This window comes from Aedes aegypti, chromosome 2 (assembly GCF_002204515.2).
Source record: "Aedes aegypti strain LVP_AGWG chromosome 2, AaegL5.0 Primary Assembly, whole genome shotgun sequence".
NCBI classification, from domain to species: Eukaryota; Metazoa; Arthropoda; class Insecta; order Diptera; family Culicidae; genus Aedes; species Aedes aegypti.
In genome coordinates, this window is record NC_035108.1 from 233464306 (window position 1) to 233483381 (window position 19076).

The 19076-nt window shown below is 40.0% G+C and overlaps 1 protein-coding gene across 2 annotated transcripts in view; it reads left to right on the forward strand.

Annotated features, from left to right (window-relative positions):
* The window catches only part of LOC5569115 (putative ammonium transporter 2), a 42519-nt gene extending 25435 nt beyond the window's left edge, over positions 1-17084 (forward strand). For both annotated transcript variants that reach the window (XM_021844469.1, XM_001652664.2), the window contains 4 exons: positions 9941-10336; positions 10394-10626; positions 16122-16378; positions 16438-17084. In XM_021844469.1, the coding sequence (XP_021700161.1) occupies positions 9941-10336; positions 10394-10626; positions 16122-16378; positions 16438-16866 (1315 nt within the window). In that variant the 3' untranslated portion in view covers positions 16867-17084. The remainder of the gene's footprint in view (positions 1-9940; positions 10337-10393; positions 10627-16121; positions 16379-16437) is intronic.
* Positions 17085-19076: the final 1992 nt, after the last annotated feature.

Sequence of the window (19076 nt, forward strand, 5' to 3'; positions counted from 1 at the left end):
CTCGTTCAGAAGGGTTCTCTGAAGATGAACTGTTTCAGAGTGCTCATCACCTGTTCACTAACAAAGCCAGAGCTTGGTTCATGGAGGTGAATGGTGATTACGAATTAGGGTCTTGGAAAGTGTTAGTTCGCGAACTTAAAAACGAATTCTTACCGATTGACATCGATTACGTCTACGAAAGACAGGTGTATAATCGGAAACAGGGCGCCAAGGAAAAGTTTCAGGACTATTACTTGGACATGGCCCGTATTTTCCGAGGTGTGTCCAACCCCTGGGATGATAGGCGCAAGTTTGATGTGCTCTTCCGCAATACGCGTGAGGACGTGCGTATCGCCATGCTTGCTGCCAACGTGACCGACGTAGCTAAAATGAAAGAATTCGGTAAGAAGTTTGATGCAATAAACTGGCAACTATACCAGCGAAATGAAAGATTTTTTTAATAATAGGCCAATTCGGGTAGATGAGATTAATTACCACCGACAGAATTTCCCAAATAGACAGGATAGATACAACAAAAATGAACCAGATAGGAGGAAGGAATCGGGAAATTTCAGGCAGAATTTCAATAAAGGTAATGGACAGAAAGGCTTTTGGAAACAGCGCAGTTTAGGTGAGGAAAACCAAAAAAGGGATGAGTACAAGAAATCTGAGAAATCAGACAACAAAACTCACAATCCCCATAGACAGAAAAGACCAACTCCGGGACCGAGTGGAAGTAGTGCCTTACAGCGCATTGTCAAGGCTTACATTCCAATTAAGAAGGGTGTTTGCTTAAACTGCCATGAAAATGACCACGGTTTTGAGGAATGTCCTAAGGAGAAACATATGTTTTGTTTCAAATGTGGATTCCCTGGATTCACATTGAAAAACTGCCCATACTGCCAATCAAAAAACATGCACGAGACTGCTCAGTGAGGCAAGTCAGTCTCCCAGATAACGTAGAAAGTCCTCAAGAAATTGTCGCGTCACAACCTCCAGAAATACTGAACCAACTCGGCTATAAGCAGGTACTCGGTGAGAACTCAGGAAGTGAAGAGATCGCAACCATTGTCACGCTGAGTAACGACCCGAGACCATTTGCGAAGGTTGAGATTCTAGGTATTTCTGTGATAGGTTTGTTAGACAGCGGTGCGGAGAGGACTGTATTAGGTGTAGGAAGTAGGAGGCTGATTAGTTCATTAAAACTGAAAATTAAACCCACGAACACAAATCTGAGAACAGCAGCTGGAGAAAGGTTAGAGGTGATTGGTTCAGCAGACATTCCAATTAGTTTTAACGGTGAAACGAAGATCTTACCCGTAGTGATTGCTCCAAAACTCAATCGTAGATGCATTCTAGGGTACGATTTTTGGCGAAAATTTGGGATTCGTCCGACGTTTAGCCAGTCTGTCGAGTCCGTTGACGAAGACACTAACAGGGAGCTAGAAGAAGAAGAACAGTTGAGCGAAGAGCAGGTTGAACAGTTAGAGGAAGTGAAAAAGTTGTTCTTGGTAGCCAGTCCAGGGAATTTTGGAAAGACGGATCTTATTGAACACCGTATAGATTTTAAGGAGGAGTTTCAGGGAGCGGAACCTGTTCGGAAGAATCCGTACCCCTGGAGTCCAGAAATACAGAAGAAAATCCATAATTCCGTCGACAAAATGCTCCAAGACAACATCATCGAACCTTCTGAATCTGACTGGGCTCTACCTGTAGTGCCAGTAAAGAAACGCGACAGCGAAGAAGTAAGGTTGTGCCTTGATGCTAGAAAGCTCAACGAGCGCACAAAAAGGGATGCGTACCCCCTCCCCCACCAAAATCGCATTTTGAGCCACCTAGGACCATTTAAGTATCTGTCCACTATAGATCTATCCCAAGCCTTTTTACAGGTGCCTTTGGGGCAAGAATCTCGTAAATTTACGGCATTCTCAGTCCCAGGGAAGGGTCTATATCAGTTCACACGTTTACCGTTTGGACTGGTAAACAGCCCAGCCACCTTAAGCAAACTTATGGACCGTGTTTTAGGGTACGGTGCCCTGGAACCATTCATTTTTGTATATCTGGATGATATTGTAGTGGCCAGTCATACGTTTGCGGATCATATCCAAAAACTGCGAGAACTTGCGAGACGTCTCAAGGAGGCAAATCTCTACATAAACCTTGAGAAGTCTAACTTTTGCTGCCAAGAACTGCCCTATTTGGGCTACATTTTATCCCGAGCAGGTCTTAGACCTAACCCAGATCGAGTCCAAGCGATATTGGGTTTTGAGGTCCCAAACTCGGTGCGTTCATTAAGGCGATTCCTCGGTATGGTCAACTACTACCGTAAGTTCATCGACAATTTTAGTGAACTCACTGCACCTCTCACCGACTTGCTTAAAAACAAGCCGAAGAGAGTGCAGTGGAACAACGCAGCAAATGAAGCTTTTAAGGCCATTAAAGAGAGGCTGATATCAGCGCCTGTGATGGCCAACCCAGACTTTAGTCTGCCTTTTTGTGTCCAAACAGACGCAAGTGACACGGCAATCGCTGGAGTTCTTACCCAGGTCCAGAATGGGGAGGAAAGGGTGATTGCGTACCATTCCGAAAAGTTAAAGGGCGCAGAACTGAACTATCATGCAGCGGAAAAGGAGGGCCTAGCCGCCTTACGCTGCATTGATAAGTTCAGGTGCTACATTGAAGGCACACACTTTATTCTAATGACCGATTCGTCAGCTTTGACCTTTATAATGAAGGCCAAATGGAGATCATCTTCACGTCTGAGCAGGTGGAGTATTACTCTACAACAATACGACATGGAAGTGAAGCACAGGAAAGGGAAGGACAACATTGTACCGGATGCCCTTTCTCGATCTATCGAAGCTCTAGAAATAGAGGATTATGACGAGTGGTACAAAAATTTGTACAATGCTGTCGAAGAAAACCCCGAAAATTATATGGATTTCCGAATAGACGATGGCAAATTATACAAACTAGTGTCAGCCCGATCAGATGTCCTGGATTACAGCTTCCAGTGGAAGGAATGCGTTCCAGAATCATCTCGTCCACAAATCATGAGGCAGGAGCACGATGATAACTTGCACATCGGCTTCGAAAAATGTGTGGAAAAACTCAAAAGACGGTATTACTGGCCTCGAATGAGTGCCAACCTAAAAAAGTATATAAGCAACTGCGTTTCGTGCAAAGAAAACAAACCGTCGACAATTTCTACTGCACCTCAAATGGGCCAACAACGAATCGCAACCAAGCCGTTCCAGATCATTTGTATGGACTACATTCAGTCTTTACCCCGGAGCAAGCAGGGAAATGCACACTTATTGGTCATTCTTGACATTTTCTCTAAGTATTGCCTGCTTGTCCCGGTGAAGAAGATCTCGTCCGCTAGTCTGTGCAAGATCGTGGAAGAGTTGTGGCTGCGAAAGTTGTCGGTGCCCCAATATCTGATTTCCGACAATGCAACAACGTTCTTGTCGAAAGAGTTCCAAGATCTGTTAAAAAAGTACGAGATTCAACACTGGGCGAATGCTCGTCACAGGAGTCAGGCGAATCCTGCGGAACGTTTGAACAGTACAATCAACGCGATGATCAGATCATACGTCCGATCAGATCAACGTCTGTGGGACACTAAAGTGCCGGGGATGGAATACGTGTTGAACAACACAGTTCACTCGTCAACCAAATTCTCTCCACATCGAATCGTGTTCGGAAATGAGATCATGACTCGTGGATCTGATCACCGTTTAGAGAGTAACGAGGAACTCACCGATGAAGTTCGTATGGAGAAGATGAGAGGTGTGTCCAAAAAGGTGTGGGAGATGGTTGTAGGAAACCTAAAAAGGACACACGAGAGTACGAAAAGGCAGTACGATTCACGGCACAAGAGGTACTCACCCACATTCGATGTAGGACAGCGAGTGTATAAGAGGTCATTCCGACAATCCTCAGCTGGGCACGACTACAACGCCAAGCTCGGCCCAGTCTACACTCCCTGCATCATTGTCGCCAAAAAGGGATCCAGCTCATACGAACTCTCCGACATGAATGGAAAATCTCTCGGCGTCTTTTCGTCGGCAGATCTAAAGGCGTAGTCAACACTCCATGGTACGTCTTGTTCTTGAGAATTGAGTGGTCGAATCGGTTGACGACAGGTTTTCCGTAAAATCCTCATCAGGAAGTCACGTCAGATACCATTCGCATAAGCTCTATTCGGGGATGGAACAAACGGACACATTCAAATGTGTGCAGCTGCAGATGCATTCATTCATTAATGCCCATCGTCAATGAACGAGGTGTCGCATCCATTCGAATATCCTAGGAAACCGTAGAATATTTTAATAGTTTTGTGAAGTAAAATTTTAATGTGTTATTTTCATTTTTTGCTTTTTTAATTTGTTTGTTTTAAACTGCGTAAGTGTTGTAAAAGTATAGAATGAGAAATGTAATCGATTGCAAAGTACATTCTACCATTTAGCTAGCCTCCTTGTAAATGAAGCAGTCTAAGGTTGCTTTGCTCGTGATAGATGAGAGTGAGCATGATAAAAAGTATATCCATAGATAATGGGCTAGGCAAGATCGAGTCACAGAAACTATTACCACAATAATTGTAGGAAACACATCAATGGACAAACAAATTTAGGATAACCAATTAAACGCTCACAATAGTTTAACGGTGCACAGTACAATGAAAGGTACTTACCTGGAATCATGCCTCATGGCAAGCACCACAATGAGCTTCTAGTCAGGAATAAACCTGGAAAACTAGGCCTTTTTATGAGAATTGAACCATCAAAATGATCATTTGGCCAAAATTTCGTCGACGAAATGTCATTAAAATGATAAAAACGCTCTAAAATGCCTATTTTTACAAATTTTTCCTAGCCAGAACCACATTGGATACTTACCAAGTCCTAACAATAGCCACATATGCAGTCCATAAGTATAGCTCGATCTTCCCGAACAGCACACAGTTGATCATGATAACGATAACGCGCGTATATAATAGTAGATCGGACGATCGACAGTGAACTCCGACACTGAGAAATATTGCAAAGTACTAAACGAAATGTTTCGTACCATAGTAGAGGGTATCTCTGCAACGTTGTTTTTGTAAATAATAATTCCGGAATTTAGTTTGATTATTTTGCATGTAGTTTCAATTGTAGATTGTGTAGTATTTTTAAAGTTGTATAGGCAACATTTTTATTTGGTGATAGATATTTTTTTTAATTCGTTGTAAATATTTTTAAATTGTTTCTCATCAATGTTGGTCAATAAAATTTAGTATCTTGGGTACGTTGGAGACCGGAGTCTTAGTACGTTGATGGTCAGTAGAAGGTTGAACCTTTAAATTGCGTGGAGTTGGCTAAGCCAACGATGATGCCTTATCATGCCCTGTCCCATGTATATGCTAAAATAAAATGCTCTCTTACCCAGGTGGATTTTTGAAATTGAAGGAGTGGAGCAGTGTGTCAAGATTTTGTCTATTTCATTGTAAAAAAATAAGTGTCTGTCAACGAAGTTTGTGAATTTCAGGTTCAGAGGTACGTGTTAAGTTGTCAGAGTGTTGAGTGTGTAAATGAAAAAAATATTAGCTCCACTAATATTTTTTTTACCCGAGCGGGGGGAGAGTGTAACCAGTGTCAGTGTGATGTCTAGTGTTGATGAGATTTGTCGCGTTTATTTTCGTAAATGTATTGTAGAGAAAAAGAAAACGTTTGTAGATAGGTTTAAGTAAGATGTCCCGAAAGCTCCCACGAACGCAGCCAACACAGCTTCACCCAATAGAAGGACGAGTGTAGTACCGCTAGTCACCACCAGGGCTGCGCTAAACCACACGAATGGGCGGCCATGGGGGTGGCGAAATGGGTGGCCATGATGAGGCGGATCGATGACGTAGATGGACATGGGTCAACGGCCAAAGATTCGGGGTCAACGTTCACCAGCAAGACACTTTATAAGTCTGGTGATCTTCAACGAGAACAGTCGCGCTTTACAGCAGTTGTTTAAAGTTCAAGAAGTGAAAATAAGTAAGAGGAAAGATAGATCAGAAGGAAGAAGAGAGGAAGTGAGTGAGAAACTGGACATCCAGGTAAATCCCGTCCCAAAATAACCCTGAACCTAGTTCGACCGTATCGTGCCTAACCCACCATTTTGAACCCTCGTCGTGCCCACAGGACCTCGCGGTTTTTATTTAAAAACGCCATTGCGGTTTGAGCCTTTCCACCGTAGCCTACCTGCGTTGACCCTGTGAATCCGTGAAGACCTGTACCCCAGAACGACAACCAAGTGCGCTTGGAAACCCAGGCTTTCCAGTGAATCCACGGATCACTGAAGCCTCGAGTCCGTCACCATACTCGAGGGGCGCACGGGACAGGCACGAGGTCGACGAGAGGCTGCAGACGAAGGAGAAATAGGAGAAGGAAGGAGTCATCGTCGCCCCTGGCCAGAAGAGAAGGAGACGTCTGAGCGGTCGGTGAAGGAGGAGTGGAGAAGGTGCTGTAGTGCGCGGGGCCCCGAAGAAGTGAAGGAATTGTAAGGTAGGAGTAGGATAAGAAAGTGGGAGGCGTCGTCCGGTGTTGAGGACGGACGCAAGGATAGAGCTTAGCTTAGCTTAGCTTAGACTGACTACACATATCAATGGTTGCTATTCCGTGATTGACCGAAGTCAGTGAAAATGCACAAAGAATCAACTAGAAGTTTGACTGGGATTGGCCATAATCTTCTTCAGTGTGCATAATTCAGTGCCTCTATTTATACATGGTCAATAACGGCGCCGGCCACGTCCTTGCAGTCAGGTGGGATTGGGGGAAGGAATGTTAGTGTGTAACCTTTGCTATTTGGAGACCGTGTTTGCCTCTGCATCTCCACAAAGGTTACTGGGAGGGATGTTTGTTAATGGGGAGGATCGTTGGGTCACAGGATTCACTTTGATAAGCGATTAGACCATGATAAATAATTATTTGTGAGATATAAACATGATTATGCCGACACTTGAGGTGACGAACCATTCAAAGTTTGTTGAACAAATACCTAAATGTAACATTCCTAACACTCCTATTCTTATGCCGACACTTACAGTGACGAACCATCCAAAGTTTGTTGAATAAAGTGAACCTTTCGGAAGTCTACACTTGTAGTGTCGAACCATTCAAAGTTTTTTTAATTCCAAAAATAAAGGTAAAAAGAAAGGGGTGCTTTGAAAAAAAAAAGTTAAATATTAATAATTCATGAATCAGAGTTTATGTCGACACTCACAGTGACGAACCATTCATAGTTTTTTGAAAAATCATATAAACATATAAGGACTAATCGAACGCGGCACTTTTTCACTTTACTCGTCCGACGCGCGACATATTTGATCCTGTCCTCATCGCTCGCCCCCGCAGGAGCAAGCGTCAAGGTCGAAAGATCAAACACTACTAACGGACCGCGCACTTTTTCACTCCTAGCAACCGACGCGCGACATGTTTGATCCTGCCCTCATCGCTCGCCCCCGCAGGAGCAAGCGTCAAGATCGAAAGATCAAACACTACTAACGAACCGATCACTTTTTCACTGCTTCATTACCGACGCGCGACATGTTTGATCCTGCCCTCATCGCTCACCCCCGCAGGAGCAAGCGTCAAGGTCGAAAGATCAAACACTACTAACGAACCGATCACTTTTTCACTGCTTCATTACCGACGCGCGACATGTTTGATCCTGCCCTCATCGCTCACCCCCGCAGGAGCAAGCGTCAAGGTCGAAAGATCAAACACTACTAACGAACCGATCACTTTTTCCCTGCTTCATTACCGACGCGCGACATGTTTGATCCTGCCCTCATCGCTCGCCCCCGCAGGAGCAAGCGTCAAGGTCGAAAGATCAAACACTACTAACGGACCGCGCACTTTTTCACTCCTAGCAACCGACGCGCGACATGTTTGATCCTGCCCTCATCGCTCACCCCCGCAGGAGCAAGCGTCAAGATCGAAAGATCAAACACTACTAACGGACCGCGCACTTTTTCACTCCTAGCAACCGACGCGCGACATGTTTGATCCTGCCCTCATCGCTCGCCCCCGCAGGAGCAAGCGTCAAGATCGAAAGATCAAACACTACTAACGAACCGATCACTTTTTCACTGCTTCATTACCGACGCGCGACATGTTTGATCCTGCCCTCATCGCTCGCCCCCGCAGGAGCAAGCGTCAAGATCGAAAGATCAAACACTACTCTTGAGGACGGACGCAAGGATAGAGAAGGGAAAGTCAGGAGAAGTACAGGAAGTAGGACGTCAAGGAAGTGGAAATATAAGTGTACACGAGACCACGAAATAGAGGGAGTTTTACTTGAGCCAATCTGTAAGTGTTTTCTTTCGCGGAGTGTCACGAGCGTAGCGCCGACCCTGAGGCTTGGAGACGGGGGTCTCATCTAGGCTGGGAGTAACACGGCCTGCAAGTTACAAGGCAACGGACAACACGAAACACCCAGTAGCCCAGCGATGAATTTTTTGTTTGACGAAAAGTTTTCACCGACTGGGGTGGGAATCGAACCCACACCACGTGGCACAATACGCCTAGACGACTGACGCCGCTAGCCGCAAGGCCACGAAGCACACAGACTGACTTGAAAGACTTTCATTAAAATAGAGACTTCTTCAACTCAAAACTGGCAAGTGATTTTGTATGTATCAACAACTTTAATATTGAAACATGAATAGAATAAGCATAGTTTGAATTAATGTGCCAATAAGAAGAGAATTTTAAAATAAAATTTGGCGTTGACGAAAAAGCCCCACAAATATTGAATTTATCCTGTAAACATATAAAAACATTAAACATACATAAAATAATAAAAAAACATTAGTTGCATTATTTAAAATAAAAATTGGTTTACGTTCATAAGGGATTAAAAAAAATTTTAAAACGTGTTAAAATAGTTTGATCCCTGATAATGAAAACCTTACAAAGAACATTAAAAATAACTAGTCTATTATAAAGTATCAAAATGTTCTTCTGGGAAAAGGGCCCCCACATTTGTAAATCCGGCTCTGGTGGCAAGTCATATAGTGTCATATTTTACATGTTAACAGATTCGCCTTCCGTGAGCATCACTGGAATTCGAAAAAAAAAAGACTTACATAAACTACAGAGAAAGTTTTGCGACAAGAAAGATATCCTGAATTTAGATTATGGAGTAGAAAAGGCTTCGATTTTACCACAAATGAAAGTGTCGATCTTACCCCGAGTGGACATTTTTTCCTATAGCTTTTTCAGCTGTCAGAAAACCAAAAACATAGTTCTCCTTCAAGTGGTATCAACGAAACAATAGTAAATGATGGAGATTGGGAGTAGAACAGCTTCCCGAAGAAAAACAAAATCGTAACTTATCAAATTTGAGAGATACAGATATGACGTGCGGCCCGCGGGACACACTTTGGCGACCACGGTTCTATGCTAATGTTGCTCTTTTTAAAAGCTTTGTTTTCGTTCAATACACCGTCTTGATTTGACCATGATTGCTCCATTTTTTCGATGATATCCGGTATTGGGTGGTTTGAGTTGGTTATCCAATAGATGGCTCATCTAGAGTCATTTTCCCTTCTTTTGGAACGTTCTTCCCTAAACATGTGCAAAACACGTTGCGTCGTCTTGAGAGATGCGAAGATAAGTTAGATTATACTTTTATCGTCAGTTGATGCTCGCTCGCCAATGTTGGTAATTCATTTTTCTGTTTCTGAATTTCGATGTCGTTGATTATAAAATGTTGGCTGGTTGGGATGATAACTTAATCGCAACATATTAATATGGCGAAGCAATTTAAGCTTAGTTTTTCTAATCAGTTGAGATATTGACACTATCTTTATGTATGTTTATCTAGTGCTACAACTATAGTGATGTAAATCATAAAATATAATAATGCAAATAGGAATCTAATTATTATGATGAATTAACCGTTTTATTCTGTTTTCCTTTTACAGATGCAACTTCAAGGCGTACTGCCTGTTCTCGTTTCTGAATACGATTGTGTACTGCATTCCGGCCGGGTGGGTTTGGGGTGAACATGGTTTCCTCAGTAACTTGGGGGTTGTGGACATTGCAGGCAGTGGACCCGTACACCTGATTGGAGGCTCTTCAGCATTCGCCTCTGCCATGATGCTGGGCCCACGGCTTGGACGTTATGCCAAAGGGACGGATCCGTTGCCGTTGGGTAATCCCGTTAATGCATGCATGGGACTTTTTGTTTTATGGTGGGGTTGGCTTGCATTCAACTCAGGCAGCACATACGGTGTAAGTGGAGCCAAGTGGATCTATGCTGCTAGGGCAGCAGTAATGACTATGATGGGTTCTTTTGGCGGAGGAAGCTTCAGTATAATGTAGGTTTGAATGAATAATATATATAGTTAATTTGACTAACTGATTTATCCCATTAGATATTCTATGGTTCGAAACGAAGGCCGTTTGGATATCGTGGATCTCATCAATGGCATTTTAGCGTCACTGGTCTCAGTAACTGCGGGTTGTTTCTTATATCACGCATGGGAAGCAATTGTAATTGGTATAATAGGATCAGCCCTGTGCTGTTTGAGTATGCCCTTGTTTGACAGAATGGGTGTTGACGATCCCGTTGGGGCCAGTGCTGTACATGGTGTTGCTGGAATTTGGGGTTTGTATCTATACGCTGGTTTAGTTATTACAGTTTTTCTTAGTTTAGTTATTATTCGCAACAAAAAGTCACTTTCTTAACCCCAGCAAATGGAAAAAAGTTCCAATTGTTGCCATTTTGACCATTTCGGCTGATTGCCTTCGTTGCAGCTCGAATGGAATCGTCTGGATGTCTAGTTTTTGAGGGTCATTGGAATTTTTGGAAATGTTCACCGTTTTGGAGTTACTCCAGTAGGTCACTGCGTCAGATCGGGTAAATGTGACCTCAACTTTATTTTTAATAAACTTTAACCCACTTATTGGTATAAATCTGACTCCAATTCAACTTGCTTTTATAGTTTCGGCTAAAGACCACATGTGAGAACTGAATCAGATATTGAGGTCAGCTTTGGCCCTGGGTATTTTTTTAGCCCAAGATAAGTCAATTATTTTCTTAACTGTTAAATTTGGGTGTCAAACTTCATCATTTCCACAAACTAACTCAGACATGGTCTTGGGGAATCATGTGGAGGATATTGGTCACCTAAATGACGTGTTTAGCGACTTATTTGTGAATTAGGATTCGTTTGTAGAAAATTGGGAAACTTCGAACACAGAGAATATCGTTAACTTTTTTTATTTCTAGGTAGTAATATACTTAGAATAGTCTTCAGGTCTGAACTGGTTCTTTAAAATATTAAGTTTAGCACCCAAATATGCTAGTTGAAAAGTTAAATAATATATGTAGACCCATTTGAGATTGGTTCCATGGATGATCCATAAAACACTGAAAAATTACCCTAGGAAAAAGCTGGTCCTATTATCTAATATATTGTTGATCTAGTACTAAATTGCATTACGATTTCTGATCGTTGACGTCTGCTGCAGTTTTTATACGTTAAACATAACATCGTAAGTAGTGCGCTGTATAGTTCATCTGATGGTTAATGCAGCAAACTACTTCCGACAATTTGTTTAACGTATAGTAACAACAGTGGAGGTAAATTATTTGACCAGCGACTTCACTTCAGAGTTAGCGCCACAATAGTTAGCGTATGATGTTCATATTCAAAACAATAAAAAACATTGAATTGTAGTCAGATTTATACCAATAAGTTGAGTAAAAGTTAGGCTGGCCATATGCTAACAAGATAAAAACGGGACAAATGAAAAACAAAAACGAGACAATTCGAAAGTCATGAAAATTTTCGTTTGTCGTGAAAATCAGGCATGAACCAAACGGAAAAATAATATAGGGGTCTATTTTGTAAATCGAGCGGTTTCATGTGACTCATCTGTAGTCATTGTCGATCAAAGTAAGCATGCATATTTCAGATGTCACCCGTCGACTCCCCATAGTGATCTAGTCACATAGAGTGACAACTGTCGATAAACTCGAGTAACAGAGCCGAGTCGAGCGAGAGTTTTGGTCGACAGTGACTCCAGTCGAGCCGTTTTCGATCGACTCGACTTTTAAAATACACAGAAAGAAAAATCCATGTAAATTTTAGCGAAAAATCATGCACATAAAGGGAATGCCAGATATGTCGCAAATTTACATGACACATCGTGTAAAATTACATCAACATCATGTAAATTTATGCGAATTGTCGCGTAATCAGTTAGAGTCCATACTAGATTACACGATGTGTAGCGGAGACTTACATGATGTTATTGTAATTATACACGATGTGACGTGTAAATTTGCGACATATCTGGCATTCCCTTTATGTGCATGATTTTTCGCTGAAAAATACATGGATTTTTCTTTCTGTGTAGGGCCCATAATCACAGGAATTTATGGGGTCTATTTTATAATTCGACCGAATTCACGTGACTCGTCTGTAGTCATTGTCGATCAAAGTAAGCATGCATATTTCAGATGTCACGCTTCGACTCCCATAGTAATCCAGTCACATAGAGTGACAACTGTCGATAAACTCGAGTGACAGAGCCAAGTCGAGCGAAATTTTTGGTCGACAGTGACTTTAGTCGAGTCGTTTTTGATCGACTCGACTTATAAAATAGGGCCCTATATATTGTTTAAAAATCGTCTCCTTAATTTTGCAGCTTCAAGCAGAGTGTCGTAATTCGCATGTATACCTAAATGAGCTAGTGTACCATGCGATATTTCATATCGCATCTCGCAGATTATGTGAAGCACGAGATGCAGATACGTAATATAGTTTACGGAACAATTTGCAGAATGATGATTTTTACAGCACGAGTCGTAAATTTATCCTAAGAGTCGCAAATTTATCCTACGAGGCTTTCGTAGAAGACCACTCGAGGGTATCAGAAATTATATTGGAATACATTCACCATCATTTTAAAATTTCTGAAAAATTGTTGTGCTGTGATTAATTACGCAACTATTTTGAGTCGCGTAATGAATCATTACAGCACTGGTTTCAGTTGCGTAATGACTATTCCCGCACTGCATACTTCAGTGCAGTGCAGTCGGTGGAAACTTTTCGTCAAACGAAAAATCCATCACTGGGCTACTGGGTGTTCTGTGTTGTCCGTTGCCTAATGTTCGTGATTGTGTTCAGTCTGTGCAGCCTTTGGCTGAAGACGGTGTAAATTGTCTTTTTTTTTAAACAAAAATTATAAAAATCAAAAACCAAAAATCATAAATTCGTGCATAAAAATGAATCATTGCCCAAAACGTGTTTAGAACGATTTTAGATAACGAAAAATGATATTTAGATTGAAAATAAAAATTTGAGTATTAGAGGGTTAATGAGCGAGTCTCATGAGACGTCTCGTGAGGCTCGTCACATGCGCTTACCAGAATCACATCTGTGCAGTTATGTTTGCCTGGTGCAATAGTCCCACTGATGCATATGGCATTGGTCTATCCCTATTTTTTGATGGCTAGCCCAAGTTTATCAATTCTGATGCAAAAATCGTTACCGCATTGAAAGAAAATTTCAGCCCTTTGAAACTGCCTGCGGACAGTTAAATCCATGGTCCCTTGCTTCTGAATCTTTAGCCTGCGAGTCTCAAATGCACTGTCACATTGAGATTTTCTCATGAGACGGCGCATGAGCCAGTGCTGATGTGATCGTTTGAGCTAGTAGATTGCTACCTGAGATCTAAAAAAAAATGTGTCTCAAAACAGCACGTGCCCGAGAGCGCGATTATATTTTCGTACTCATGGCACAAATCACAAGCTCTTGATGTAAAGCGCGTATACCTGATATACATGATATCTGGCTTCAAAATCAAAATTTAGAACATTTGTTTTAGCTTTATATATATTTTGCATGCAATTGTGCGTATTTTCATTAAAAGTTTACATATTCATGAAAATTCTGGTCATAACTAAAGTACTACGTATTTTTAGGTTTACCAAACTAGCCGACCGAGAAATTTATTTTTTTTTTCTGAAAATTTATCTAATCATGTCGTTTAAAGTTTAAATTTGTCTACTATAATATTCCTAACGATTGACATTCTCTTCTCATCATAGATAATTATTTCCAGAGTAGTCAATCTTCTAGATTATTTAAAATATTTAATGTGAAGCATTCTTCTTCTAGTAAACATAAAGAAGTAGCTAAATCCTATGATCAGGGGTTGAGTTCTGAGAAAATTGAGAATATCTCTCATTTATCGCTATTCAACAATTTTATCTTAGTGGATGACACCGAACATCTATCAGAAGTGCATATTGCTTAAAAATATCGCAAATCAAATCTGAACATAAAAAGGTGAATAAGTCATAAGACTCGCAATATTTCGGAGCCGTGCTTTTTCATACATTTGGTCAAAATTACGGGACAATCTGAGCATTGTCAATAAAACGACGGGACAGCTCGATAGGGTCATGAAAACGGTACAGTCCCGTTAAATACGGGACGTATGGTCAGCCTACAGTAAAAGTTGATTACAAAGATAGTCTGTTTCATTTTTACCCGATCTGACCCAATGACCCACCGGAATAATTTCAAAGCAGAGCACATTTCCAAAATGTAAAAAAGCCAATGACAATGAATTTCTGAAATAACAGCAATTTGAACTATTTTCCGTTTGCTGTGCGGATACGGGTTAACAAAAATGATCACTAAAGTCAGTGTTTTGAGTTCTGATGATAAAAAAACTATCTGAGTTAGATTATCAACAGCAATTATACTTCATAGATTTTCGTTGTGCTAGAGACCAGTGCTGTAAAACGGTGAACAGAGTCTGTTCATGCACACCAGAAAAATGCTACCGCATCGGTGGTTCATTTTGTGCGATTACGTTCTTGCTTTCTTTGCTCACGATCGCCCGAACACATATACTGTAAAGGGCATCGCATCATTTCATTTTGACATGCACTCAAGCATCCGATTCCCTGTGATATTTCTACAATAACACCTTATATCGGTCATCTTTCAAGATACTGACGTGCATTAGTTTGTAATCTATCTATTATAATCATAATCCATCCAATTATTCACAAAAATAGCTATGAACGGAAAAAAAGAACGGCTGTGAGCAGACTCTGCTCATCCAGCAATCACGCTCTTTTTACATTTGTTTTGTTCTGGTTCTCCGAAGCAAGAATCTGTGAACAAATCGGTCGTTGTTGGTTCGTGAGCGTGTGAACGTGGATTCTGCTTAATATTGGTTCATTTTGCGTAAACGGCATGATTCTTTCCACCACCAAGCGAACTATTTGAATAATTAGAGTGAGAATTCAGGATAGACATTTGTAGTGAATGTCTGAAATTTATTGCCGGAATACTTAGAGAAATTTGTGGTGAAATATCATGCACAATTTTGAAACGAATTTGACTGAATTGCAGATGTTATAGAGTAATCTTCCGCGAAACTTTTGAAGGAATACTAACTAAACTCCCGTGCAGTTCGAACCAAAAAAAAATCAAGGATTTTTTCCAATACTCGTTGGAAAATTTCATCTATTTTTTTTTTCTTAAGATATAATCAGTTATTCGTTGAAAAAAAATCGTGTTAGAAACATATTCATAATTTTAAAATTACGCCAGAAACATCACCGGAAAATCCTGCTGGGACCTTTGAGATTTCTTTGCATTTTTTTCTGGATTCTGACAGAGATTACACTGAAAAATTTCTAAAAGTTCTACTAAAAGTTCTTCCATAAATTCCATGCTTAAGATTTAAAATTTTTAATAGGTCTGTACCGACTAGGATCCTCCCAATCTTTTCTATGGAAAAAGCCTATGCCTAGCTTACATTTACCCAGCAGAAAAATAAAAAGGGAGATGTCCAATGCAATATCTTTTAGGCAGACTTTTCCGCATCACGATTCTTATCTCCTATTGTAGATACTTGTATAAAGATATTTCGAATACTAGTTGTTAAGTTTTTAAGTCTTTTGTAGGGTAACACGGTATAATATGCCCCCCTTTGAACAAATGATTATGTTTTGAAGTCACTCTTCAGTCATCATTTTGCTCATTTTAGCCACTCATTTCACTATTATTTTACTGTCTGACTGCTAACAGTCATCTAATTAACTTATTTTCAATCCTTTTTTTATCAAAGGAGTCCTAGCTGTAGGATTGTTTGCTGATAACCCTATTCCCCTGGACACAACGAATGGTCGATCTGGATTGTTCAAAGGTGGCGGCTGGTATTTGCTAGGAGTCCAATCGTTGTCCGCACTCTGTTTGATTTGTTGGGGCATTTGCGTTACGTTGGCACTCTTATGGATTATAAACAAAATTGTACCGATTAGAATGGATCCCAACGAGGAACTTCTTGGAGCAGACTTGATGGAGCACAGGATCAGACATTCTCAGGTAAAACATAGATATGCTATTCAAATCCATACGTATTTAATTGCTTTCTTATTTTCAAGATTGGAATTTCAAGAGCCTTATCTGCATTGGCTCCGCTGAAAATCGATTTAGACGATGCAATAAATGCCCCACCGATAGGACGAAACCCCGGCCATGAGCAATGTATTGATGAAGTGCGAGCTGCAAGTCAAAAATTGTATGAGTGGCGATCATTTATGGATAAAATGTCCCCCCAGAAGAAAGCAAGTGATCAACCTAAAGTCGTGGATAACCCTGGTCTTGGAAAGAATTCATTCAAGCTTCGGAACATCAATCGTAAAAATAGGAATGGTACCGACAATCACGGTTACGAAGGAAAATACTCTCATGCTACCAGTGGGGCGGAAAATGGATTACGAGTTGGAGGAAATCAATTGTTCACGATGACGAAATCTGGTGAGAATAATCAAAGTGAAAGAAATGATCAAAATTTTGCATGGATTGATTGAGATCACACAATAAGTGGGCAACTGAATGCTGAACTCATTTTAAACATGATGATACTATGAGCAGAAAAGACTCAATTTCGTTGCATGTGTGGCAACACATAGTATATCACATAACAGTAGTAGGACAAAGTTCCCATACAAATTGATGAAGTTATAATATAGTGACTTAACAAACAGTGTACTTTTCTACAGGTATTTTAACAAATAATAAAACATAATTAAAAAAACGTTTCAATTAAGAGCTTTTATTCGCTTTCCGATAAAGTCCACTGCTGTATAGCAAATCCATGCTGAAGAGATCTCGGTTTAATTCTTGGTACTTACTGGCCTGAGTGAAAGTATACGAACTAAAAATATACATATCTAGTACACATATCTAGTTTCTAAAAGTGACCAAAGGATCTCGTGAATGTTCATGTGGTCGGAGTTTTTCGGGTGGTTCACTGGGGCAGGTCGGGTAAGAAGGGTGCTGAGCTTCTGTCCCCCTGCAGGTATGCAAATTTCAAGTCACAGATAAATTCCGGAATTGGCCAGGATAATATCAAGGAATTTTTAGAAAAACGCATCAGCCTAAATCTTCTGAGAAACGATTGAATTGGATAACCATGTGTCCTGCATTTGTTTAATCCTTCAAATGACGCCTTAAATTTACGATAAAGTGGTCAATAATTGTTATTTATATATTATATATTATTTATATCTGTGTCATGTTTATGGGAACGCATTTTAGTGAACTATTGTGTTTGATCTCTACTTATAGAAAATTGAAACTGTTTAGTATCTATGGCGATTCTTAAGGGCATTAAGTCCGATTGGCCACGTCTGGTCTTCAATTATAATGTCTTCAATTAAAATGTTGAATATCAGATCTTAATGAATTATGCAAATTAAAATGATTGCCATTGCAAATAAATTAAGACAAATTGGCATGCCCCAACAAATCGTTGAATCGTTGAAGTATTAAATGGTATTGTATAAAATTCTGAAGAATTACAATCTTCACGGATAGCCATTCAAATATTTTCGTTCGACTTTTTCTACAAATACAATGGTTTTTAGGTTATGCTTCACCTAACTTATTTTTTATACATATTTTAACCAAAGCAAGGTATCATATGGGAATTTTTTTTATTTCCGTACGGGTTTGGGCCGAAGGGTCTCAGATTTTCATGAATTTTTTTTTCCACAGACAGGGCTCTTAAATATATGAATAAAAAAAATTGAGAAAAATTCAGGGTCGCTTATTTTCCCGGAAAACTCAGTTGGAATTTTTTTGTTTTCCTCTGACACTACTTACTTTGAAAAACCATAACTCGAGAACGAAGCATCGTAGAAACAAAGTTTTTTCATGCAAATGAAAGCAAATTTTCTCAGGAATAAAAAAAATATTAACTGGAAAAAGTTTTCCACAAAATTTTCCACCGTTGAGAAAATTCGTAAAGAAAAGCCAGAAAAACTATGCTCCAACTCGTGGAAAATTATTTTTGAGAAGATAATTTAATGAGCTTTAATCGCTGAAATTTTTAAGATGTACTATTTTTTAATTCCTGCGTTTGGTCATAGTTTTGTGAAAAATGTCCAGATTTCTCGTACAAGTCTTTTCGTTCGAAAATCATAACTGAAGATAAAAGCGTCACAGAAACATTTTTTTTTGTCAAATCGGAATCAAATTTTCTCAAAACTTTGAGATTTTTTGAAATGGAATAAGTTTCCCAGGACATTTTTCACCGTTAAGGAAAATAAATAATGATAACCCGATTAGCTATTCCAGCTTACAAACAAAGTATATTTGAAAAGAGCGATTAATAAATTCCAATCCTAAACATTTTTTAAATACGATCATTTTTCGTTCCTAAAACATGATCAAATATTGCCAAGATGAGCTGTTTACAAATTTATACATTTATAAAGCTTATTTTCAAATTTATAAGTTTATAAACAAAACGACTTAAGAACGAAACAGCATAGAAACAAAGATTTCTTCAATCATAATGTAGGCATTTTTTCCAGCTACCTGTTAGGTAACTACAAAATTGACAGGTAAATCAATGGGTAGACAATATGGCAATTAGGTATTTACCAATTCTGGTTTAAAGCGTTGAAATGGCTTGAGAATCATAAGTTTACCGAAAAACTAACAAAGAGCAGTGAGAAAGTGCAAGTGTTGTCAGCTGTATATTACTCGTTATTACCGAAGCTGTTGAAATGGA